Source organism: Pyrenophora tritici-repentis, chromosome 1 (genome assembly GCF_003171515.1).
Source record: "Pyrenophora tritici-repentis strain M4 chromosome 1, whole genome shotgun sequence".
Classification (NCBI taxonomy): domain Eukaryota; kingdom Fungi; phylum Ascomycota; class Dothideomycetes; order Pleosporales; family Pleosporaceae; genus Pyrenophora; species Pyrenophora tritici-repentis.
The window spans coordinates 9,176,703-9,200,320 of record NC_089390.1 but is presented as its reverse complement, the minus strand read 5'-3'; the positions used below and the strand labels follow the sequence as shown (position 1 = coordinate 9,200,320).

Below are 23,618 nucleotides of genomic sequence, written 5' to 3'. Positions count from 1 at the left end.
TCCATGTTGCATCCGAGTCTACATTGCCACATCAACCTTACTGCTCCTCTATCTTCTAACTAAGAACTCCCCTCATAACAGCAGAAATCCCCCATTTCCTAACCTCAGGTTCAGTCACTCGTGGCATACCTTCCCCACCCGCACTCCCATCTTCAGATTCAGCCACCCGTAGCGTACTTTTCCCACTCTCATCCTCAGATTTAGGCACCTGTGGCATAATTTCTATACTTTCATCCTCAGATCTGGCGACCTGTCGTGTACTTTCCTCACTTTGACTCAGTAGCCACCTGTGGCGTACTCTCCCCACTCTCGTCCTCAAATCCAGCCACCCGTGGCGTACTTCCCCCACTCTCATTACCAGCATTCTCAGCATCCCTCTCAAAAATGCTAGCAATGGTCTCCTCAACATCTAGTGTATGATCCAACCTCACATCCACAATCTCGCCCTCACTCTCCTCGTCGCCCGTTCCTTTGTTATCTTTAGGTTCAGCAGACTTCGGCAAAGCACGCGAAGCAACCACCCCAGTCTGTCCCCGTGGCATAACAATACTCTTCACCTTCTTTTTTCGTCGTTCCTTGATGGTGAGGCGTGGTGATGTCGGTGAACTTGTGTTTTCCAATTTGGATAATCTCAACGGAGGCGGTGATGGTAGTGGTGGATTGGAGACTGACTGGGGTTTTTTCAAGTGTGCATCGTTTGATTCCATTGACGTCTGTCTTGAACTCTCTGATGAAGATCTTTCAGTCGGTGTAGTAAGGGTTATGTCAGGAAGGCGAGCATTTGTTTCAGCTGCGGGCTCGCTATGCTGAGCTTGCTGCTGCGGGGAACCATCTTGACCATCTCCGGGCTCATCTCCACGGACGATATACCGCCACTCCTCCACGCTGAGCAATTTTCGTGAAAATTCGCTCGTGTCCTCCATAGCCATTCTCTCGTAGATGAAACTGATCTCTTCCTTTGTGTAACCCTCTTCCCCGTTTTCGGTGATGGTGAAGCGACTCATGGATTGCCTCGTGCTGCCATACTGTGTCTTTGCAAGTTCTACGAGGCGGTCTCGGTCTGGAGTCCAGCGCGGACCTTTTAACAAAGCCCAGTTAATATCCGGTGGGTGTAAGTTGGGATGGATATCGCCATATTTCTCTCTGATCGCGTTTTCTTTTCGCTGCTCCAAGTCTCGCTCGCGCTGCTTCACGCTTTGTAGTAGAAACTCCACGTCGTTTTTCTCTTCTTGTAGTAATCCTCTTTGGCGTAATTCTTCTTTTTCGTCTGTAAAGTTGGGTACGTCAAACTTGATCGCTGCTGTGAAATGGGTGATGGCTGCCTGCCAATCCTGTAGGCCACCGCAGCCGCGTCCCGCCCAATATTCGGCTCGCGCTCGTAAGTCGTCGCCTCCTATGGCCTCAGCTACTTTTCGTGCTCTAGTGCCGAGGTACCGTATCTTCTTATAGTATCGATCCAGCTGAGCATCGGTGGGTGGTTTCGAAGGTCTGCGCTCCATGCATCTCACGGTGGTGTAGAGGATTTGGCAGCGAACTAGAAGGTTGCGGATTTGTACCAGTCGCATACGGGTCCAAAAAGCGTCATCTGGACTTAGGTGAGGCGGAACAGCATTCGCAGGGCCCTTTTCTACAATATCTGATTCGTCATTGCTAGCAGAGTCTTCCTCGCATTGAGATGGGTCGAGAAGCGGCGATACAAATGCGTATCTCTCGTCTTCTTCTGTCTCGTCTTGTATCTCAACCGGTGAGATACTTTCCATCCACTCTGAAGGATCCACAGGGTGACATTCGTACTCATCAAGCATGCTTGATGGCTGATTAGTGCCCCAGAACATTTATGTGTATGGTAAACAGGGCTATTTTGTCGGCTGGTATGTGAATAAATTGATTTAGCTATCTTCAAAAATTATAAAATTGACAGCATGAGGTTGATTACTCCCGAACAAGACTATGTTACTTGAGTTTCGGTCCTCTTGTTCTTTCGGAATGTCCTTTGTGTGGGCGAGCGCCGTAGCAACAAAGACGGCCAAGACTGCCCAAAGTAATTTCTCAATGAACCCTCCATGTCCGAACAATGGACAGAGACGCTCCTAAATCAAAGGGTATCCCTTTTTTATTCCAGTCGAATCTTCCGTTATAGGGCAACGGATTGATCGGAGCACCTGATCTAAACTAGGTGATATTCTTCGCTCTTCGACTTCACCCAGCGGTAGGGTAGGGACATTCGCCTCGCTTTCGCTGCAGCGCGCTGCCTAAGCTGTGTACTCACACGCCGGCGTTTGCTCTGCGCATGGTAAGTAAGGTCCAAATTCGCAGCATGGTGAGGAATGCCGTACCTCGAATTCCTTCTCTTCCAAACGTGCAAGCAAGCCCTCCATGGTACGGTTCTCATCGAAGCCCGACCGACGCTTAGCAAAGCGCAGTAAATCCAGATCATCATCTTTTGACTTGCGAAAGTCACTAGCCTCAGTAGATAGTAGACCGTCATCACTGACTGTGCTGGCCACTTCTTTGTCATCACGGAGCATGCGCAGCTCCTGATACAGTAAGCCACGCTGGTATTGTATTCTCGGTAGGAAGGTTTCCAGTTCGGAAATACGATCGCACAATTCCACAGCCTCGCTACACGCAGCCAGCGCGTCGAATAGTTCCTCGGGACCAGAGGCTCGCAGGACGTTGCTCTTCAACAATAGTCCTTCGGCGCGGGCTTTGGAGCTCAGAGGACCGCGCAGTAGTCGTTCAACCTCGACTAGGGCGGTTCCATAGTTCTTCTGGGCTGCGCACTCCTGCACTCGCTTGAACAGTGGATTTGCGTATCCATCCGATGGTTTTTGGGTGCGGTCGTTATCATTCCTCCTAGGTGAGAGGATAGCCGCTGTGCCGAAAGAACCGTTCAGCTTGTGGTCTCCAGCCCCATCAAAGGTGCTGTGAAGGTAGTTCTCGCTTTGGTTCGACGTGACCTGTAGTCGACGCTGCTGTACTCGTTCGTTTTCCAATTCGGCTTGCGTGGCGAAGCACACATCCTGGAGCTCGCTGAGGCGGGTCGTCTGGGCTTCGAATGCAGCCCGGTATTGGAGGGCAACTGCGTGCCAAGTGTCTCTGTCCACCTTGAGATCGTGTACGATCTGTTCAATGTCTGCAAGGTTGTCCATGATGGTGAGCGACGTTGTAGTAATGCGCAATCGATATGCGTGGGTTTGTGTTTGTGGTCAACATTGGGCAGCTGGTGAAGTGTTGACGTGAAATCGTTTCCCACTGTTGAGGCAGGTACTAGCCGACGACGCGTACGCGTGGAGGCAAGTACGACTCGGGTGCGGCAGCTGCGAGTGCGAAGTCGATCATCATGCCTTTACCTGGGTGTCATAGAATACTTGACAGTGTGAAGTAAGCACCTAATAGGCGTGCCTGGCGACTACAGTCGCTCTTTCACACTAGCATGTCAAGTATCTTATGACACCCGGATGCCTTCTCAGATATTGAAGCCACCATGTCTCGATGCTTCGACAAACCTCCACAAGCCTGCTTCCTGCGCAGCCTTCTTGACCGATGCCACTTCATCTAGGTCAACCGGCCGGTTAATGTCAGCATATCGCACTTCCTTCTTGATTGCGGGTGATGCTTCAACACCGCCAGGTTCTACGACTTCTTGGCTTGTACGGCCGCGCCTCTCCTTGCCCACATGTGCGCGCGGAAAGTATTGTTCCATTATATGTACCATGACGTCTTTCCCCAGCTCGTTCGCAAGCCACTTGACAATCTCCTTTCCCTCCTCCTCCATACTCGGCATGACCAGATGTCGCACAATCACACCCTTCTTGGCAATGCCATCGGGTGTAAAACAAAGATCGCCGACCTGTTTGTGCATGGCCTTGATGCTCTCCATTGCCACCTCGGTGTAATTGTCCGCCTTGAGCAACCGTTTGCTCGACGTGTTACTCCACACTTTGAAGTCTGGCATGTAGATGTCAATCAGGCCATCCAGTAGTTCTAGGCTTTCGAGCGAATCAAACGATGACGTGTTGTAGATGATGGGTAAGCGCAGGCCGAGCTCACGCGCGTGTAGCAAGGCCAAGGCTACTTGCGGTACCACATGTTCTGGTGTGACGAGGTTGATATTGTGAACTCGGCCCACATCTTGCAGCTTCATGAACCATTCAGCGAGTTCTTCTGGCGTGAGATCAAAGCCATTACGCGTATGGGAGATGTCGTGGTTCTGGGCACGGAGTCAGCATGTATCTCCTATGGTGAGCAACGTAGATGGGTTCACCTGACAAAAGACACAACGGAGATTGCAACCACTGAAAAAGACGCTTCCAGAGCCGTTGTGTCCCTGGATGAAGGGTTCTTCGCCGAAATGGGGCGCTATTGTGCCAACTTTGACCGTCTCTGCTCCTATAAGGCACACGCCCGTCTTCTCATAGCGGTTTACCCCGCAAAGTCGAGGACACAGGTTGCAGTTACTCAAGTGCGCATACGCTAGGGAGCGTTTCTTGGAGGCGTCTATCGATGAAAGTAGTTGGTAGCGAGGTATGTAATCGTCCAAGAGGAACGGCGGCGCGAGGTAAAGGGTCCGTCGCGATGCGGAGATGCGAGTGGCTGGTGCAACCGATCGAGGCTTCAGGGCGGGTCGCAATCTGGATAGAAAGGCCATTTCGCCAGAACTCTTTTCGTCATTTAGTTTGTCAGCAAGCCGCCTCCAGATGCTGCATGTTGAGATGGAGATGTGAAGTTGCAGAGACGGAGAGCTGCAGCAGTGAGGTGTGACGTCAGCCCCACTTGCCGAGGTTGGACGCCGTTGTACCCGTCCCACTTACTTCAGACATATATCTCGTCAGCACTCAGACCTTTTGCTGTCTCAAACATGCTAGTTATAGATCGTTTTGATTGAGACCCGTTATGTTGCATCACCACTGCAACTATGCCGCATCGCGCAACACATGGTAGATCACCACTGTCTGGACTGCAGCGGGCCCGCCGACCTACCTCTCTCTCACCCATGATCTGGATTCTTCTAATACCAATTTTCTCACTACTCTCAGTTTCCTTGATGATTACGGTGACGCGTTGTTTTCTTGTACCTACGTACCGCAGTTTACGTTTCTGAACAACAAAGGTCGTCTCACGAAGTCAGCCACTTGGTTGCTAGTCGTTACCACTGGAAGATTCCCGTTTACCGAAGTCACCACTGAATGGAACACAGGTACCTTTTTGGGCGTTTGATAATGTGCCAATATCTCGGGCCATAGCTTACGGGCACGCAAACACGCGGGTGACAGCTTTGACCTGATATGGCAACCAGTGAGCAAAGGGCTCAGTTCTTGCATAACGGGGTAAAATTATGATTTCCAAGTGCTGCACTTTCATTGATGTATTACCATGTTGTACAAGTTCAATGAATGGCTTCGTCTGTAGTATTCACACCAAGACTGACCATTGAGCAACACGCAATTTCTCCATGTAACATTCGTGGTTGTCTATACTTTCCGGCAGAATCACCTGGGTGACATAAAATACTGGACAGTGGGGGTAAGCACCCAATAGACGTGTCTGGCGGCTACAGTGGCCATTTTACACTAGTATGTCCAGTATTTTATGACACCCGGGTGGAGCCGCTCAGGTAGTGCAAGACTTCTTCTGCCTACTCTCAAATGATTATCGAAATTCGAGTCCAGGGGGTGTTGTACTCCACATATTCAGTATAAAAGGCCCGCATGTGAAGCATCAACATCCATCAAGCCAGCAATTGCATTACCATTTCTCAACTAAGCTAAACCAACCGCCTCAAACTCAACATGCTCGCCCTCGCCCTCCTCTCAGCCCTATTCGGCCTCACGGTCTTCGCCGAACTAATAGACATCCAATTCCCGCACATGCTCCTCCCTCTCAAAGAAGCTCAGCCAAACATCGCTTTCAAAACCCAGCCCGACGCCACCGTCAGCCTCAACGTACAAACCCTCCCACCCCAACAACCATCCATATCTAGCACACACTAACCACACCCTCAGAGCCAAACTGGAGACGAACAATGGACAGCCGTCAACTTCGACGTTCCCGACCACGGCAACACGCACTGCCACGTAAACTTCCACCTCAACACGAACAAGCTCAAGAGCGCGCCCGTCGGCCTCAAAGGCCAAGCCCCCTTCGCCATCAACATTTCCCGTATCGAGCCCACGCTCGTCAACGGCGGTACTACTTGGAACACCAAGCCGGCTACTATTGAGCACGTTGCGATCTTTATTTTGGACAAGGATCTGGGTACCAGTGAGATATTTGGCAAGTGGTTCGACTGTCCGAAGGGTGTGGCGCAGTTTATCATTCATCCTGCTGGTGCGAGGGATTTGGAGGCGTACTGGTATGAGCTCGACTACACCATGGCTGATGGGGGGCCGCATGGTATCACCCTTGAGATGTTCGCGTAAGTTCTAGATATCCGGTGTCGTGTAAGCTGGTGGCCTTAAAGTTGTTGGCTGTAATCGTTGGGGAGCGATAGTTTTGGACAAGAGGATGCTAGGTTGGCAGTAGCCGGTAGATTGATTGATTGATAGTGGTATAACGCCTATTTGCAGTCTCCCAGGGGACATTCAGGCGGGTACTGCCGGAGTCTTATGCGTTGCAGCGCGGCTTCGTGGTACCTAGTCTATGGATATAATTTACAAGTCGTGGGTCGAGGTCCGCCAGTTGACACTACTGATCCCGTTATGTCTGTGGCGTGTTACCGTGTTGCTTCGTCGTGCTATGCCGACAACAGTGGCCGGTAGGAAAGCGTGAGACAAGTCTTTTCGTTGCGTTCTCTATAGCAAAGTCCCCGAGATGAATGCAATACTTGTTTTCCCAATCTCTTCGCGTGGGAGTTCCTTTTCTGGTTCTCGGTGATGGAAATGGCGGGTATTTTTCCCAACGATCCCGTCTGGTGGCAAAGGCCTGGGTTTAAATCTTGCGGCTAAATATAGCTGCGGCACTCTTCTTGATGATTCTCTTGACTGACTTCAACCATCTTGGTGACTTCTTTCCACGTAAAGCCAAACTCTCCGGAGGCGATATGGGTCCCGAGGTCCCTAGCGTTTCTGTGGATGTATTTGTAGTAACGCCACTGTTCGTACTGGCAACTAGTGTCTCTGTCGATGTGTTTGTAGCCACCCCGCTGGTGATCATGGCTTGGGCTGCGACGATGTTATCTACATGCTTTATGAACGCATCGTCTCTCATTGGCGAAGGTATCGGGCAGGAGGGTGGTCTGGATGATTGCGCCGAGTGTTCGACGGCAACTGCCACCACGTTCTGGCTATCTAAATTTTGTGGCATGTGGTCTTGGCCTGAAGAGTACGTTGAGTCTTGGAAGTACTTCATGATGCTGAGAAGGGGTGATATAGCTGCGCTTGGTTGATCTTGGGAATGTAAACTCGGGAGCTGAATTGTGCGGAAGTTTAGGAGAGGAGAAAGGTCTAGAGGATTTGGCCTTATTTTATAATCCATGGCTTAAATCAATCTGTGGTAGCGAGTGGCTGAACCAGAGTTGTGGTATAGGTAAGTATGGCTGCTGAGCTGTTGGTTGTGGTTCGCCTAAAGGGCCCCACAAAGCTCAAGCAACTCAAAGCAATATTACAAAAATATTGAATGGTATACGTCACATATTTTGGCTTACAGAACATGCCGGTAAAGCGAAGCATTCAGTGGTAGGCCGTGTCATCGATCCGATTGGTCTACGTCAAGTCAGTCGAAAACGACGATTCTAGGTTTTGCGAAATTGGAAACTTTCGCTACAGTAGTGTCGCTCGAATGCAACACGAATTTGTAATGTACGGAGAAGACAGCAGGGTTGAAAATTGTACACTAGGTCCTCGAAGAACCCGAGTAGCGATGAATGTCAACAGGATAGACCTTTCTTCTTCTCTTCTTTACCAGGACGATTGGCTAGCACCTTCACGTGGTGTCCTGGGTCAGTAGCGCAGCCTGTTCACGGGCTAGTCAGCGAAGCCAAGACCAGCCAGCAAGTAGATAGAATTTTTTACAAATGCATTGATCAGGCCATTCTTTGCATCGTTCCCTCGTAACGTATTTGAAATAGTGATGCTAAATCAACAACTCCATCCGGCAAGCGCAGATGATGAATTGTATCACCATGGGACCTGATATCCACGTCACGTATTACTTCCTTTTCCAACCGTATGTAGCAGGGACCAGAGGCAACCTCCTTCCAGGACTCAACAACATCATCACTGAGCTCAAAATTCCATGTACCACGCCATGTAAGTGTAGCTAATGCACTTGCAGTATGTCGCTGATAAATTACCGCACAGGCTTGTCCTGGTTCACTGTTCCAGAGCACCATGTTTTTGAGCTGCGGCATCTTCAACGCAACCGAAATAGCGTTTCGCAACAGTGTATAAACATTTTGATGAGGAGCTGTCCGGGCTAGTGTGGATGATGTGAGTGTCAGCGGCTGCAGGGGATTCCAGGTACATGGCAGCTGCTGGCATGAGGTGAAATTGCTGGGCGTCGATTATGTATGAAATAGAAAGGCTCTCTAGATGGTGGCTTTTGGCGGCAAACGCTTTGGCTAGCTGGAGATCCACAGCTAAGGTAGTTTTTGAATCTCGGCCTAAATGTGGCGTAGCGATATTAAGTGCCAATTCAAGTTGGTTGTTGAAGTCCTTAAAGATAGATAATCTCTTAACGGACTTTGGAACACTGTACTGGAGTAAGAAGGCCAGTCTTATTGAGATGTCAGAATCGTAACTTTACACCAGATCCGATATAAAATAATCTCAACATAACAGGTATGTCCTCTCCACATGTATGAGCACAAAAGCGTATGTTATTATTGGTCGGATCATGAGTATCGGTAGGGACGTCGGATGCTCAACACTTCGGCCCAACTTTGGCCCAACTTGCGCTGAGCTTAGGTATATCTGTCAGATAATAGCACTGTTGAAGATGAGAGCGTACAGACGCTGGGCTAGACTAGCGCGACCTAGCATCTGTGAGAGCCAATCGGATCACAGGAAGGCTTGGCACCCCCTAGGTGTGCCCACAACCGTAGACAGAACAAAGACACAATCAATCATCAATATCATCACCATCATTACCTGTTTCATCAGTATTCCAGATGAGAGTGAATATCTGACAATATCTTCGTAGCACCTATGTTCGTAGAATCAATCAGAACCATCACCACATAGAATGCATTCCTTGTTGATACGGCTAAGGTATCGGAATCACCTTCGTTGCAACGAGTTGAAATGATTGTGATTGTTCTTGTTGTTCTATGGAGGTGGAGGGAGGTCGGCAGTAAGGCAGCAGCTAGAGCTCGGACCACACGGCTTAGTCAGCCGTGTAATCCAAGCTCGTGCATGCAGCAACCAGCTGCCTTATCTACCGCAGGTTCGATTCCCAACAAGGGTTAAACGTACGATATGCACACGCAATCTGGCAGTGGTAGAGCCAGGCACGCCACAGCTCGTGGGCTATACTTTCTAGCCGAGGGAGTTTCTCCCACAAGGCCTTTAGTACTTTGGGAGAAAGCTGATGTCGAAGTTGTCGACGTATGCAGAAGCCTGTAACGGCATGAACGGCAGGGAGATTCTGGGGGACGTTGAAACAGAGCGGAGAGAAGAGGCGCCCAATGGCGTACCGATCGGGAGTCTCAACCTGCTGACCATTGATCCAGCCGTGTTTTGGGTCGTGCCATCTAATAGCTTTCTCCTGTTGCGTTCAGGCTCTTGTGTCTTCATGTCCCGGTCCAAAACAGTAGTTTTTGAACCAATGTTGTGAGTCACTCGGTGAAGATGCGCTCAGTTCGAGTGTCAACTGACCTGTAGGCTGCCAGGTACTTAGGATAGAAAAGAGCTTTAGGATAGCCCTCCTAAAGATGGTAAACCTACGACTGGACATGGTGGTGTCTCGTTTACAAGTGGGACAGGCGTATTGAGGAAGGTCGATATTGAGACAGATGTGCTGGACAAGAGGCCTTTATCGGATAACGAGGGTTTCGAGTTCGTCTAGACAGGATGGCTGCAATGCTAGTTGGGAGAAATTCTTGGGTTCAAGAATGGCCAACCATTCTTTACAGACGGCTGCGCACTGAGCCCAGCCACGATGTTTCTGACCTGAGATTTCGTCGAAGATTAAAAGACGAATATCTGCAGGCAACAAAATCCAGAGAAAGGCGAGCTGATCGTGTTTCTCCGTCATTTTGGAGATAGAAGCTTCTTTGGCAGTAATCATGGCAGAAGAAATTGCGCACATTCGAACTTTCGGGTTTCGGTGGTGAAATTGATAATGGAGGCGCGCAGTGCGGTTCCGTGGCGATTAGGAAACCTGTTGAATTCGGTTATACGGTTGCCTCGACCTCAACAGAGGTTCGCTCTATGGAATTTTTCATCGTGGTCCAATGATTACCCTCGGTTGCTCCTCACCTAACGATAACCACTAATCCAGTCCCCATATCACGTTTTCAGTACAGAGATCGCTCACGGGCAGCACGAGCTCGTTTACGGCGCAACAGAGGACCAATTCTTGTATCTATTCTATGCGACACGTTTCCTCTGCGCACTGCCTAATCTCAGGTTCCACGAAACAACCCACTACCTCACGACGGCTTCATACGTCTCCAGCTACGAACTTGGAATTTATCGCTACTGCTCCTAATGTCAGGCTGTGATTGTAATTGCGACTGTTTGCTGATTGTGGTAATAGCGATGCAGTTTGAACGCAGATAGAGATAGATTGCAGGTCCCAGATAATGCATCACGATCCAAAATAAGTTAATAGCCGCATCCTAAACCCCATAATCTCAAATGTCATATGAACGCACGTACTATTGTCGCAAGGCCTTATCAACTTGGGTTGAAATATGGTGTTGAACTTCTCCTTGAACGCGTTAAGGCTGCCATAGTTGGTGATGACACCTTTAGGTGTGCGATGGGCAGTGAGTATAATTGGGTAGCGGAGAAATGGCTCAAGGCAAGTTAGAGGAGGTGAGCCTTGCGGCGACGATAATGTGAACCCTCATGAACATATAAAATCATTGGATTCGAGGCGCGACTATTGAAGGCGTAATGTCATCGTAATGAGTCGACTGTTGGGCGCTACCAGGGACCTGAATAGATCACCACTGTGACCGTTCGTTTGGTAGCGAAGGCACTCTTACAAAAGAGTCGACAGAGACCTGCAATCCATCTCCATCTCCATTCCAACATCATCGCTAACGCGAGAGGCGTGAGAACGCACTACTACCCGAATGTAAGTACCATTGATCTGTATGCTCGGTGATAAGTGGCTAATTGTTTAAGGATGAGTTTTTCAGGTTGCACCTCCAACTTGATATGATGCACGCTTTCTTGCGGGATGGCATAGTTACGCCACAAAAGCAAAGGATTATGGAAGGAGCCACATTGCTTGAAAGGGCCCAGAAAGCCATTGATATGCTGAGGCGCAAGGAAGTGAGTATGGAGCGTCTTGTTTGGGGGGTCAGCGATGTGTAAGACTTGTGCGGTACGCTAGAGGCAATGAGTGACGAAGATGACGCGACTGCCCCACTTTGGCCTGGCCCGTGCTCGTGAACTTTCACCGTCACTCATCAACGCGCCAAGAATCAGTATTCAAGTCAATAAGTAATCTGCATTCGATTCAAGTTCGGCTATCGTAGAAGATCCCGAAAGTAGAAAAAGTAGAAAAAGTAGAAAGCAATAGTGCCAGCTCTTATTCTCTTACATAATCGTCAACAAACAAACCACTCTACTCTTCTTTGATCATACCCCTCTCCTTGGGCTTGATGGTGGTGCTCAGATCAAACACTGGTAGGTCTGGTATCGGTAGCTCCATGATCGCAATGATCATTGCAAGTAGGAAGTAGAAACCCAAAACGCCCGCTGCGAAAAAGCAGGCCCCGGTACCAGTAGCTAGCTTTGTTCCGATGACGACATTGCCTCGGGAGAGATGAAAGAAAGCTCCCGAACCTAACCCAAACCCAGTGGCTGCGAAAGCAAAGATGAGTACAAACACCACGTTCACTCGGAGAGAGCCGAGAAGGAAGATGAAGGACAGAAGACACATGGCGATAAGATAGAAACCTGTGCTGAGTTAGCAAACAGTTTACAGGCTTGGAATTCCCCTTTACTTACCATAACTAGCCAAGAACATAGATGTCTGATTGGAAGTTCCCGGACTGCCTGTACCACTTCCATCCGGATTGAAGAATCCAACGGCGTTGAAAGCAGGAACAAACGTTGTCGAGTACGCAAAGAAATGAGCTCCGTATCCAAAGAACACGACCATAGGAAAGGTGTTGCCAAGAAGAAACTCTCCAATACCAGCGAAGATGAGAAGCATGCCGCCAAAGAAGATGCCCACTGTGCTTGTGGCGACGCCCAGTCCACCTGAGCCTTGCCAGCCCACTGTAAACTGTTAGTGGATCACAAGCAGAAACGGATGCTATCCGAAGCACATGATAACGTACTGAATGCACATGCGAGCGGCGTGACAGCAACCGTGAAGCCTAGTACCCCAACTGGTGTAGGGTTACCAAAGCGTGAGCGTAGATCGCCCGCTACCTCTGTCTTCGGGCTGAGGAACAGACGCTCGTAGAGCTCTGGCGTAAGAGTGATGGTTTTGGCGAGCTCATAGCGCAACTTTTCTTCGGTATCATAGTGAGTGTTAGGTGACCCGCGTACGAGATCAGGAGAGTAGGTTTGGCCTGCCATTGTGAAGGACGCAAGTTGAGGGAAAACACGATATGATAGATGATATCGAAAACAAGGGGCAATGCCTGAAGCTTATATTTCCATTTCCCAGTATACATGTTTTTTCCATGAGCCTGTAGCCGCAGTACAAAGGTCTGCTAGGTCTGTAAGGCGGAGTGCTTCCGTTGTCTAGGCGTCTTTTTCTCGACTCCGCATGTGGGCGAGACCACAATAATGCTCTCTTCCCATGCTCCGACAGCTAGCGCGAGACTACTGACGGAGCTGGCGCCGTCTTCGAAACCAGGGAATCTTGAAAGATTCCAAATGATGTGGATAAGAAGCGCCGCTGATCCATGATGGCTGCTTATTGTTACTAGCAAAAGTAGTGAGTAAGCTTCGTTTTGCTCTCACGTTGGAGCATGAGGTACGATTGCCATGCGGAGTCGCTACGTCCATAAACAAGGAATTGTCGTAATGAACTAGTTTCGAGTGGGGAAATGAGTCGAGCCGTATGACAATCTCTATCGAATGGAGGCAATTGTAGGTGTGACTAGCCGTCATGGCAATAGTCTTGCACGCTAGACTAGCAGCGTGTACATCGCAAATGCGGGGAGACCAATCATCATATGGCGGAAGCCAAAACGTCCAGAGCTCGTATCAAGAGTCAAAAGGGTGAAAACACCAATGGGTAAGATATGTCGGCAGTCCTCGGCATCCATGTACGCACTTGCACAGCGCGCAACGTAGTCCTTCTCTTTCCTAAGCTCAGATGTCCTCTTTGCTCTGCTGGAAAGTGCACTAATTCTCGTATTTCCCTCGGCTATTGTGAGGCAGCTGCCGCTCCCTGGGTCCAGACGCTGACGGAGTTGCATAGATTGTTCAGGTTTACGCGTTGTGTTGGTGTTTGAGGGAGGTCGTAAGGAGCATCGGACGCATGCGAGGTCGTGTTGCCCCGCTAAGTAAGTCAATCTCCGAAGGCCTTCGAAGCGATGCCGCCTTCCGATGTCCACCGACTATCACCACACTTGACGCCTGTATCCATCACAAAAAGCCCCCACGCCATCTCACATGATTCTCAATGCGATAGCACAAGAAGCGCGCGGTACGGCTAGGTATGACGCAGAAAAAGATCCTGCAATGTTGCGAGCCCGGTTGGTGGATGGCGCCACAATCTCGTTTCCGTCTTTTGCATAAGCCTCGGACCACCTGAAACCCACCCTACTATCCCGACCGTTTCAGACCAGGGACATGGGCGCTTCTTCTACCGTAAACTATTCGTCTAATTTACTGTCTCTGGTCAAATACTACCCGATACAGTTTGGCTTCCTGTCAGGAGGCATGGTGGCCGCTGTCTTAGATATATACACATGCTGGCATGCACTATTCCCACATCGCCCTGCTGTCATGTTTATGCCGAACCAAAGTGTAACTGGTGGATAAACTATATCAAGCATCATAAGTGGGCCCACGTCGGGTTGTGTCGTTCAGGAACGGCCAGAGCTGGGCTTTCGTTTTGAATCGCGACCACAGGAGCCCACAGAACTGAAGGAAAATGTTTCGCATGTTTAATGACACGGCCCACATGTTTTAATGGCAAAGGGAAAAGTCGGTATGGTGAGGTCGTATATATGTATCTCTGGCGCTCTCCCTCTCATGCTTCTTCCCTCCACCAAACACCAGTTTCTTCACTTCCACTCTCGGCTTCTTTGTGCATCTTGGGTCTGAGACCTCACATTCGTTCTTTCGACAACTACATTCTTTCATCACATTCTTTCACCACATTCTTTCATCACATTCTTTCACAGAAGCTAGGCTTCCGTCAGTCTCTACATAACCCCTTTTTCTTCCGAAGAAACCAACGACAACAACACAATGAAGTCCTTCACTGTTGTCGCCGCCATCGCTGGCTTAGCCACCTCCGTCGCTGCCCACGGCCTCGTCAGCTCTCCGACGCCCCGTAAGCCTGGTGCCGGCCTCAAGGCTGCCTGCGGTGACCAGGTGTTCAACACCCAGAACTCCGATCCGTACGGCAACGTGCAGGGTTCCATACAGAACCTCCAGGGTAGCCACCCTGACTGCAAGATTTGGCAGTGCAAAGGTGTTCCGTTCGCCGACAAAACCGAGGTCTTCCAGTACACTGCTGGCCAAAAGATCGACATGAAGGTCGAGATCCATGCGCCTCACGATGGTTTGGCCAACGTCTCCGTCGTCTCTACCTCTACCGATAAGATTATCGGCAAGCCTCTCATCAGTTGGGACAAGTATGCCTTGACCTCCGTCCCTATGAGCCAGCATCCCGAATGGACCAGCTTCAGCATCACCATGCCTGATGTCAGCAGCGAGTGCTCCAAGGCTGGCGACTGTGTGATCCAGTGGTGGTGGGATGCACCAACCATCAACCAAAGCTACGAGTCTTGCATCGACTTCACAATGGGTGGTGGCTCTGGCTCTTCGCCCGCCACTCCCGTCGAATCTTCCGCCCCTGCCTCCAGCACCACTCCTGAAGCCAGCGCTACTTCCACCCCCAGCCCCGCCGAGCCTACTGCTTCCCCTGCTGCTAGCCCTGAGTCTGGTTCCGGTTCCGGTTCCGGTTCCAACACTGGCTCTGGCTCTGGCTCTGGCTCCAGCGTCCCAAAGACCTTCACCATCGACACCTTCGTTGAATGGCTCCGCACCAACGCTGGCTCAAGCGCCGCTCAGAAAGTTCGCCGCATGATCGCCGCTCAACGCCCTCACCCTCGTGCTTTCGCCGTCTAAATTTCCAGACGGTCAACAAGTACGACATGTATACAAGAGAGGAGGACATTGTTTAGTTGTACACTGTAAGAGTTAATGTTCGTTTCTGTTGTAGATATACACTTGAAAGATGCACATTGTTTGCTCGCCTCGTGCTAGAGCTGTAATACTCTTCCCACTACTTGCATGTCATGATTGGAGAACCTGGTGAAGGTTGGTCCTTGTTGCATGTTCACATCATTTACGCATTACTCCATCATAACAGCTCTGGACGGGCTACATGAGATTTATAGAGAGGTATCATTAGGTCTGCCGAGTGAGATACCCGGCAGCATCTATCTGTGTAGAAACCTAGATATGGCCCATGCTCATGTCATTATACCACACCCCCAGTTTTACCTTCTTCGAGATCCCCATCTTCCGGTGCTGCATATCTGGCGACGCATGCTGCATCTCGGGCTTGCTTCTCTTAAGTTTTCCCCTTTCCCCTTCCCTGCACCGATGTCTCCAACGTCTGGCGCTTTGATCGCATCGGAACGGTGACGTCTTCTCCTAGTTAAAATCAGCCCGTGCCATCGTGGCGACGCCCCCGGATTCTACGGCGCTTCGGGCCACGCGATCGAGGGGGCTCGTTGACGTCTTCGGCTTCTTCGTTCCGTACCTTGCGTTTTCCCTTCGCCGAGGGAAGCGCAGGTAGAATGGCTACTGGGAACAAGTCAACATCTGTGCCCGGCAGTGGTGACCACTGATCTTCGTTTCCTTGAATATTCTGCAACCAATCCACTGAAACTGGGTTTGTTTCGTCGTCTGAAATCTCATTTGGGTTGATGCGGAGTGATGGCAATGGGCCTGGGAGGCCTGGATCATTGGGATCATCGTTATGATCCTCGAGGAAACTGGCCTGTTCATACTCTTGGTATGTTTCAGAAAGATAGAAGCCACTGCGTTCCATGTCCGGTTGTGGTTGATACACGGCCGCTGTGTTGTCAAGTAGACTAGGATCTAGTGCATCATAGCCCTCACCTTCCATGCCTGACAATTGTGAATACCAGACTCCGCAACAATCAATCGGATCGGCATGATTGATTCCTATCTAGGTTAAAGGCTGCCTAATGAAGTAATTCTTTAACCTATATAGGAATCAATCATGTCAATCGATTGATTGTTGCGGAGTCTGGTGAATACTCCGTCACTGTATTGTCACGGAAAGCAGGGCCTGGTGCATATGCTCGATACATATCAGTTTGTATGTGTTCAACGGGCTCTCGATCAAGTAGTGATGGCTGGGCTTGGAATTCCGTGCCTGCGTATGATGCATCCGTCCGAACGAAATTGTGCTCGGCTTGTTGTGTTGCATTCGGTGCATCCAAGTGAGCATACACTATGGTCCCTGAGGCGAGAGCAGGAGGACGCTGGAATAAACCTGGCGCTTGAACAGGCTGAGCTTCAATCGGGCTAGGATTATACTGTGCCGCAATCTGAGCAGGAGCATGATGCATTGTGGCTGGTGCTGGATTTTGCCTTGTTGTTGCTGGAGCAAGATCACGTGCTGCCGGGACTGAAGTGCGACAGGTTCGGGTTGTAGTTTTGGTGGGAGCACGGCGTTGGGTTCGACGACGTTGTGGTTCAACCGGAGTGGCAGCAAAGATACCCTGTGCAGGAATGTCATGAGCGTCGTCTTGATTACTCGTGCTCGCTTGAACAGGTGTAGCCGCAGGGGTTACATCTCCGTCGGGGATGTTGTCACTCTTCGTCTTCAATTCCTCGACAGCCTTTAAAGCTTCATGGACTTTCGCTGTGGTGCTCTTCTTCTGAAGATTGCTGCTTTTGTTGTTACGCTTTGAGTCATAGACCCCTATTGGGCCATCCGCTAAAGCTTCAATCTTGTTGTCGTCAAGGTATACTTCCTTGCAGATACACTTCCAGTCATTCAACGCCTGGATGACTTTGTTCATTCGCTGCTCACAGTTGAGCTTCTTATCCTTGACTACGTAGACCGGGTGTGCCTCAGCGCCACGATATCCGTTGTTACACTCGTCCAGGGTTTTGTCGAACAGACAACGACAGGCTGCCTCAACGTCTGGGGGTGGATAGCACAGTCCGCAACAATCAATTAAGTGGGTCCTAGAAGGTTCAGATTGGATTGATTGATTACCGCTTTAAGCCTAGTAGTTACCTATAGGAGTTTAAGCCCTACCTAGATAGGTAAGTGGGTCTAGGAGAGTGACCGGATTGAATTGATTGTTGCGGAGTCTAGTGGATAGGCGCCATTGGCTCCGCGAGTAAACAATTTCCTTCCCCTAAAGCTCAGGTTGTCGAGGACATTGTCTTGGTTATACATCGCTTGCATCATCCGTGCGATGTAAGTTTCTTGTTCTGCCATAACGGGTTGGATTGTGTCGTCTTCTTCAGGTACCTTCCATGGCGGGTACCGTGAGCGGCGACGCCAATTCCGCGCGGCCTGATCGTTGTTCCTGAAGATCAAGACTGTCGGAAGACCATCCTCATCAAAGTGGTATGGGTCCTTCAAGACTTGGGTGGCGCCGGCGGTGATCTGGGCGTTGCTGATGTCTAGCGGGGTGGACATGATGAATGGAGATGATGGTGACGGAAGGAGTTTGAACGTGATCAGGAGTCTGTTTTGCGGAGAAAGAAATTTGATCTTGTGAATGAGGCTCCGAAGAGATTGTGGGGTGCGATTGTATTGAGTGGACGCATCATGGGGGTTCTGATATGGGCACAGGGCTCGCGCTAGTCCAACACCCGCGACGCGTTGTGCTCGCTTAACGCTTTTGGATATACCTCTCACTACATGAGATGAATATCCATATTCATCTGTACGCGGTGAAATGCTCATGGTCTTGTCAACCCAGTATTGGGCGTTGACGAGCCACGTTCCACGAACATCTGACATATTCTCCGAATCGATTATATAAAAAGCATTGTTGTATAAGCAGGCCGAGGATAGCCCTCAGTGGACTAACTCGAGGCATGTGAGCCAACAGCCCTTGAGATATTGGCAACCTCAGGTACTGTCCACTGCCTCAAGCCGTCCGTGGGACGATGATGTAAGCACAGTCCGCAACAATCAATTAAGTGGGTCCTAGAAGGTTCAGATTGGATTGATTGATTACCGCTTTAAGCCTAGTAGTTACCTATAGGAGTTTAAGCCCTACCTAGATAGGTAAGTGGGTCTAGGAGAGTGACCGGATTGAATTGATTGTTGCGGAGTCTAGATGTAAGAGAGTGATAACTGTGGCTGAGGTCAGAGCTGCTGGGGGTAAGCATCTCAACTCGAATGCAAAGTACGGTACGTTCCTTCCAACTTTGTCACTGGGGATAGGAAGTAGATATATGGAAACTTTCTCATCTCAACGATGGATTGCTTAAGTCGTTGTCGCAATATCGATTGCAGTGCAAACTGTTGAGTACATCACGAAAATCATTGTGCCCATCAGATAGCTCCTTACAATACCAGATGTTCATGACGGGGAACTAAAAAGCATCACGAAGATATGACCTTGAATATCTTCACTGTCTCTTCTCACTATTCAGAAGCTACCAATTCATGTGTAGTACTCATCACACCTATGCTAGAATTCATTCACTGGTAAGGATCTTGGAACACGCGCTGAAATATTTGTGTCTATTGTATTAAGGAAATAAAATGTGTGTTACCAAAGCTAGACATAGGGAATGAGTGGCCGATACGGACGAAATGAAGATGCTTTTGTCGAGACGCGGTATAAGCCTTACGCTTCCCGTGCTCTAATTGGCCAGGCACTGATTTAGTCAGCTGCTCCGTGCGCGCCACCATAGATATTCTCCCACCTTCTGTAGCTCCAATACAACAAGTTCACGCACGTTCCTCCACCTCTATCAGCTTTGATGAGAAAAGGACTCGCATTGTTAACAAAAGAGTAACGCTCTAGCTTCTTAGCAGGAAATCGCTCTGCTCTGCTCTTGTCCAGGTGGCAAGTGGTAGTCAGTGGTCATCTCGACTAGTGCTTGCTATGCAAATTACATGACACAACGTGGAGCAGTGAAGCTATACAAGACTTCTATCAATATCAAATGTGGCAAGATACCGTTTGCCTCAGCAGAACTCAAGCGGTCTGGTAGCAACATTTGTTGTTGATGTTTGAGTGTCCAATTATGAAGTCCCGCCCCGCCCTCGCTTACGTCATCAACAGTAGGCAGGCGACGCGTCTCTGCACTCGACATCCACTCACTCCACATCTACTCACATACGAACGACATATTCTGAAGAAGCCATCTCTGGGCACTTTCGAAATTAATTGTGGTTGATGAAAATACGTATAGCAATACTACATAATAAGGATACCGTTCCCACAGTACCGCGCTGGCTTCTGTCGATGACGTCCGACTTCTGCGCCGGTACGAATAATGAAGTAGACAACATTACCGAAGAACCGCCGTACAACAGCCTTCGAAATAGATAGGTATAGTAAAAGGGATTGCCCGTCATTTAAATACACAGCCCTGTTGTACAGAAAAAGAAGGAAATAGAGATATCCGGTTGCCACGCTACCCAGGTGGTCAACAAAGCTGACAGGTCTTGGAATCTACGACAAAAACAAAAGGCCAGGGGGAATTCAACTTGAATTCATGGAAAAGGTGGGCCACAAAATGTTGGAATGAGCAGTACGATAAACTAAATGGTGGGTCACCGCTGATGCGGGCTCTTGGGGGATGGTTTAGTGCGTGGCTGCTGCTGTACATCCCGCTGCTGCTGCTGCTGCTCCCAAAAGATCTGGAATTGACGATCGAGCGCGACATCATCTTCCGGATTCGATGGGAGGCCCTCTACGTCGCAAAGGCTCACACCCATCTCGGGATGATGCGCGAAAAGGTTGGCGTTCTCGGGGGTGATACTGGTGGGAAAATCGAAGACCCCATGCTGCCAGTCCTCGATTGCTGGAAACTGTGAACTCTCAACTGGGTTCATGTTTGGATAGATACCATATGGGAAGTCGCCCACGGCAGTGGTGTGTGGCCAGGAGTTGAAGTTCTGATCGGGATGTGCAGGCTTTACATCGCCAGGCGTGGGTGAAGCAGGGAAGTTGCTGTAGGGGACGGTGGACGGCGAAAAGGGGAACTGCTCAACGGGAGGAAGAGAAGGAACGCGCATGATCGACTGTGTCTGCGCGCGCAACTGTGGGGTACGAAGAATTGCTTGCAACGACAGACCAGGTGGTGACATCAAGTTCAGTTGACCTTGGCCGAGCGAGCTAACACTTGGACGTGATGAGGGTAGCATCGATGGCGCCTGTGGTGCGCGAAAGGCCGATGTTGGAGGACTCTGGATGGACCGCTGCGTAGCCGGAGTGGTGAAGTATGGCAGCCCGCTCGGCTCGTATGGGCGCTGCGGGGGCGTATTTCGCGGAAGTGGCATCTCAGCAGACGGCTGAGTTCGTGTCTGTTTAACCCTTGGTCTCTTCGCTGCCCGCGGGTTGTGATCAGGCACTTCACTGCTCCTGGCATTTGGACGTTTACTATTACCGACCCGGTTCTGGTCCTTTCTCTTGGAGTAGGCCTTGGGCGCATTGACAAACATTCGGATCTGCCACGCGGAGCTCATGACGTTTTCGCATATCGACTTTTCTTGCTGCAATGCAGTGATGATGTTGTCCAATCGACCCGCACAATCGATGTCTTTGTCATCATCTTCACCCTTGCGCTCGTCGTTAACGTAGTCGTTCTGGTGCCATCCACGGAAGCCTTCTTTGACCTGCTCAAGCAAGCAATCGAACAGCTTGTGAGCGTATGCCTCAACTAGGTCCGACTGGTAATGTGGTTCGTGAACCCACCGCTTCAGTGCAGTGGACTTGGCGTTGTCTCTGGCGAATTCACCACAGATCATCGCGTTGTAGATACGTTCTACATGCTTCGTGCGGTGGAGCTCGATGTCTGCAATGGTCGGGTCTTCTTTGGGGTCTCTCCAAGGCATGCGACCAAAGCGCATTCTGGTACGGCGGTGTAGTTTGGCATCGGCAGAGTCCTTGAAGCGACCAAGAAACGGTCCATAATGCCCAGCCGCCTGCGGTGGTGCACTGCTGTGTCTCGATGACGGCTGTGGAAACGATGACATGGACGCAGACAGGGGAGCTTCGATGGAGAAGGACCCACGATGCGTCATATAGATCTGCGAAGGTTCCGCACTCCTGAATTCGTGGTCTTGACAGGGGAAGCTAGTGTGCTCAACGTCATTCTTGATGCCACGCAGAATGGTGTTGTTGCTCGGGAAGTCGAACTGCGGCGACTGCGCCGAATGATGTGGATCGTACGAGTTGGGCCTCTGCTCCTCAAGTCCGATGGTCGGGTTGTGCGGGTGGCCGAAGTTGTTTGCATGCCCGTACTGCTGGCTATAGGTGTTGTAGAGTCCACGCAAGCCTTCGGGATCTCCAGCCCCACTCAAGGCTTCCCTAAAATACCCGTGGCTATCTTTGGTAACGGCAGGTTTGTATAGATGCCTTTCAGGGAAACTACCCCCCGGTTCGGATTCGCTTTGACGGAGTGACGCCTCCGGCTGGCCAGGAGATTTCTTCATATATTCGCTGGTGATTCGGGTGTCAGAGATGATGTTTGTGGGTCATAGTTTGAAGAGAAGGGAAGAGAAGGGGAAATATACCAGTGCTGAAAACGAAAGGGAGTGTGACTTGAGACGACGTGAAGAGGAGCGAGCGATCAGGTGCGAGGGAGTGTACATGTCAATGAGGTGTCGTGAAGAGCAGCACTTATACGTCTCGACGAACAACGCCGACGATCGCCGTAAATTCTCGCTGGAAGCGGGTATCCATGGCCTTCAATTCACTGTCCATATCCTGTGAGTAACTTGTGCGTTGGGAGTGTCGGGCTGACGGGGTTCTAGTATGCGTTCGCGGTAGTCGCCTCCGCATGTCCCCACGCGTTTGGTTCATTTGCCCTGTTCGATCCATGTGCGTGTTTGCACGCCCTTCTAGCTGCGATATCGCGCCCGCCACGCCTCGGCATGCCGCGATCGGGACGTTATCGGAGTCGTGTCGTGTACCGTTCTTTAGGTATAGGAGCATCGTGATTCGCTGGGAGCTCTCACCAGACCTGTTCCGTTGTCCCAGCTCTTTAGAATCCGAAGACACGTGAAAATTTTGAATCCGATTTCCGCCTGTGACTGATCGTGAAGTTTGGGTGGGGCTATGGATCGCGAGGTAGTACGAAAGATATCGGTTGGCGATTTCATGAGCAACTCATGTGTTTGAGCAGCGGCCCTGGCTCGCTATTAGTCTATTCGAGGGTGCCTAGATATCGTGGCGAGTCAGTACCGATTTCCAAAACGCCTCCTAGTCAAGGGACCTTTCGCAGACTGTCCGTGAGATCGGCCTTTGATGGGGACCTGAGCCACTGCATCTTCGCTGTCATTGTTAGCTGTGTGGTAAACGTGAGCTATCTTTCGGTGGGGAATGGCGCATCTGTGAACCTGTCTTAATTACAACAACATGTCTCGAATCTCCAATAGCTGTGACTTCAGTCTTCTGTTGTTCGACCAACTCGCATCTGCGACATCGAGATGTCGAGCCCCATACGAAACCTCAATTCGTGATATGCCAGTACACAGGTCAAGACATGCGCACTCGTAAAGAAACGGTGACTTTGAGAGAATTATTGCAGGCTCTGCGACCGATAAATAGTATCTTCTGCTATTGTTCTGCCATTGTCTGCCATTGTCTGCTATTGTACTGTTTGCCTCATCACGTGCCCATGAGAGGCCTCAACATTTTCCTCACTGCTACTACTACACTGCTTCCGAGAAGAGTCTTACTGGACTAATCATCGCACCCATCCAATAGAACAATTTGTTTGTAAAAGAAATGACGAAAGTTTGCGGTGCTTCGATACAGGGCTCCTGTGATTTGCTAGCTGCGTACTCCAAATCTTGCCGGCGTCTGCTCAGATCTGTTTGGTGGGGAAGCACCAACGCTGAAATTCATAAACCACGTTGCTAACTTGTGTTATGCCTGAAGGGATAAGTAAGTTGGAATATATGCAAAGTCTGCTGAAAATAGCTTCCACATCGCCTGCATGCTTGCATTATGTGTGAGCCCGATTTCCCTGACATGATACCGGCTGCTCCAACGCCTTCGTTCGACGTGATGTAATGCGCGGTCTCACTTGGTTAAATCTGCGCAACAGATTCCCTGT

At 50.1% G+C, this 23,618-nt stretch overlaps 11 protein-coding genes across 11 annotated transcripts; 2 read left to right on the top strand and 9 right to left on the bottom strand.

The window, feature by feature from the left end:
- Positions 1–266: 266 nt before the first annotated feature.
- Positions 267–1,805, bottom strand: PtrM4_035640 (APC-basic domain containing protein; the record flags this gene model as incomplete). Its single annotated transcript, XM_001939377.1, has 1 exon — positions 267–1,805. One exon carries the CDS (start codon positions 1,803–1,805, stop codon positions 267–269), a length of 1,539 nt encoding a protein of 512 aa, XP_001939412.1.
- A 362-nt stretch (positions 1,806–2,167) lies between these two features.
- On the bottom strand, positions 2,168–3,152 carry PtrM4_035630 (DUF936 domain containing protein; the record flags this gene model as incomplete). The annotated part of the gene is made up of 2 exons (XM_001939376.1): positions 2,168–2,284; positions 2,337–3,152. The coding sequence occupies 2 exons, from the start codon at positions 3,150–3,152 to the stop codon at positions 2,168–2,170; spliced, it is 933 nt and encodes a 310-aa protein (XP_001939411.1).
- Positions 3,153–3,469: 317 nt separating this feature from the next.
- PtrM4_035620 (uncharacterized protein) lies at positions 3,470–4,651 on the bottom strand (the record flags this gene model as incomplete). Its single annotated transcript, XM_001939375.1, has 2 exons — positions 3,470–4,213; positions 4,268–4,651. 2 exons carry the CDS (start codon positions 4,649–4,651, stop codon positions 3,470–3,472), a joined length of 1,128 nt encoding a protein of 375 aa, XP_001939410.1.
- Positions 4,652–5,792: 1,141 nt separating this feature from the next.
- PtrM4_035610 (But2 multi-domain protein) lies at positions 5,793–6,532 on the top strand (the record flags this gene model as incomplete). The annotated part of the gene is made up of 3 exons (XM_001939374.2): positions 5,793–5,945; positions 6,006–6,418; positions 6,526–6,532. The coding sequence occupies 3 exons, from the start codon at positions 5,793–5,795 to the stop codon at positions 6,530–6,532; spliced, it is 573 nt and encodes a 190-aa protein (XP_001939409.2).
- A 398-nt stretch (positions 6,533–6,930) lies between these two features.
- PtrM4_035600 (uncharacterized protein) lies at positions 6,931–7,350 on the bottom strand (the record flags this gene model as incomplete). The annotated part of the gene is made up of 1 exon (XM_001939373.1): positions 6,931–7,350. The coding sequence occupies one exon, from the start codon at positions 7,348–7,350 to the stop codon at positions 6,931–6,933; it is 420 nt and encodes a 139-aa protein (XP_001939408.1).
- Positions 7,351–11,739: 4,389 nt separating this feature from the next.
- Positions 11,740–12,704, bottom strand: PtrM4_035590 (membrane protein; the record flags this gene model as incomplete). The annotated part of the gene is made up of 3 exons (XM_001939372.1): positions 11,740–12,074; positions 12,126–12,398; positions 12,461–12,704. The coding sequence occupies 3 exons, from the start codon at positions 12,702–12,704 to the stop codon at positions 11,740–11,742; spliced, it is 852 nt and encodes a 283-aa protein (XP_001939407.1).
- Positions 12,705–14,555: 1,851 nt separating this feature from the next.
- On the top strand, positions 14,556–15,440 carry PtrM4_035580 (Chitin-bind-3 multi-domain protein; the record flags this gene model as incomplete). Its single annotated transcript, XM_066104124.1, has 2 exons — positions 14,556–15,250; positions 15,311–15,440. 2 exons carry the CDS (start codon positions 14,556–14,558, stop codon positions 15,438–15,440), a joined length of 825 nt encoding a protein of 274 aa, XP_065966326.1.
- Positions 15,441–15,981: 541 nt separating this feature from the next.
- PtrM4_035570 (uncharacterized protein) lies at positions 15,982–16,449 on the bottom strand (the record flags this gene model as incomplete). The annotated part of the gene is made up of 1 exon (XM_001939370.1): positions 15,982–16,449. One exon carries the CDS (start codon positions 16,447–16,449, stop codon positions 15,982–15,984), a length of 468 nt encoding a protein of 155 aa, XP_001939405.1.
- Positions 16,450–16,564: 115 nt separating this feature from the next.
- PtrM4_035560 (uncharacterized protein) lies at positions 16,565–17,374 on the bottom strand (the record flags this gene model as incomplete). The annotated part of the gene is made up of 1 exon (XM_001939369.2): positions 16,565–17,374. One exon carries the CDS (start codon positions 17,372–17,374, stop codon positions 16,565–16,567), a length of 810 nt encoding a protein of 269 aa, XP_001939404.2.
- Positions 17,375–17,634: 260 nt separating this feature from the next.
- On the bottom strand, positions 17,635–18,006 carry PtrM4_035550 (uncharacterized protein; the record flags this gene model as incomplete). The annotated part of the gene is made up of 1 exon (XM_066104123.1): positions 17,635–18,006. The coding sequence occupies one exon, from the start codon at positions 18,004–18,006 to the stop codon at positions 17,635–17,637; it is 372 nt and encodes a 123-aa protein (XP_065966325.1).
- Positions 18,007–19,187: 1,181 nt separating this feature from the next.
- Positions 19,188–21,990, bottom strand: PtrM4_035540 (Atrophin-1 multi-domain protein; the record flags this gene model as incomplete). The annotated part of the gene is made up of 2 exons (XM_001939368.2): positions 19,188–19,202; positions 20,266–21,990. 2 exons carry the CDS (start codon positions 21,988–21,990, stop codon positions 19,188–19,190), a joined length of 1,740 nt encoding a protein of 579 aa, XP_001939403.2.
- Between the last annotated feature and the right edge of the window lie 1,628 nt (positions 21,991–23,618).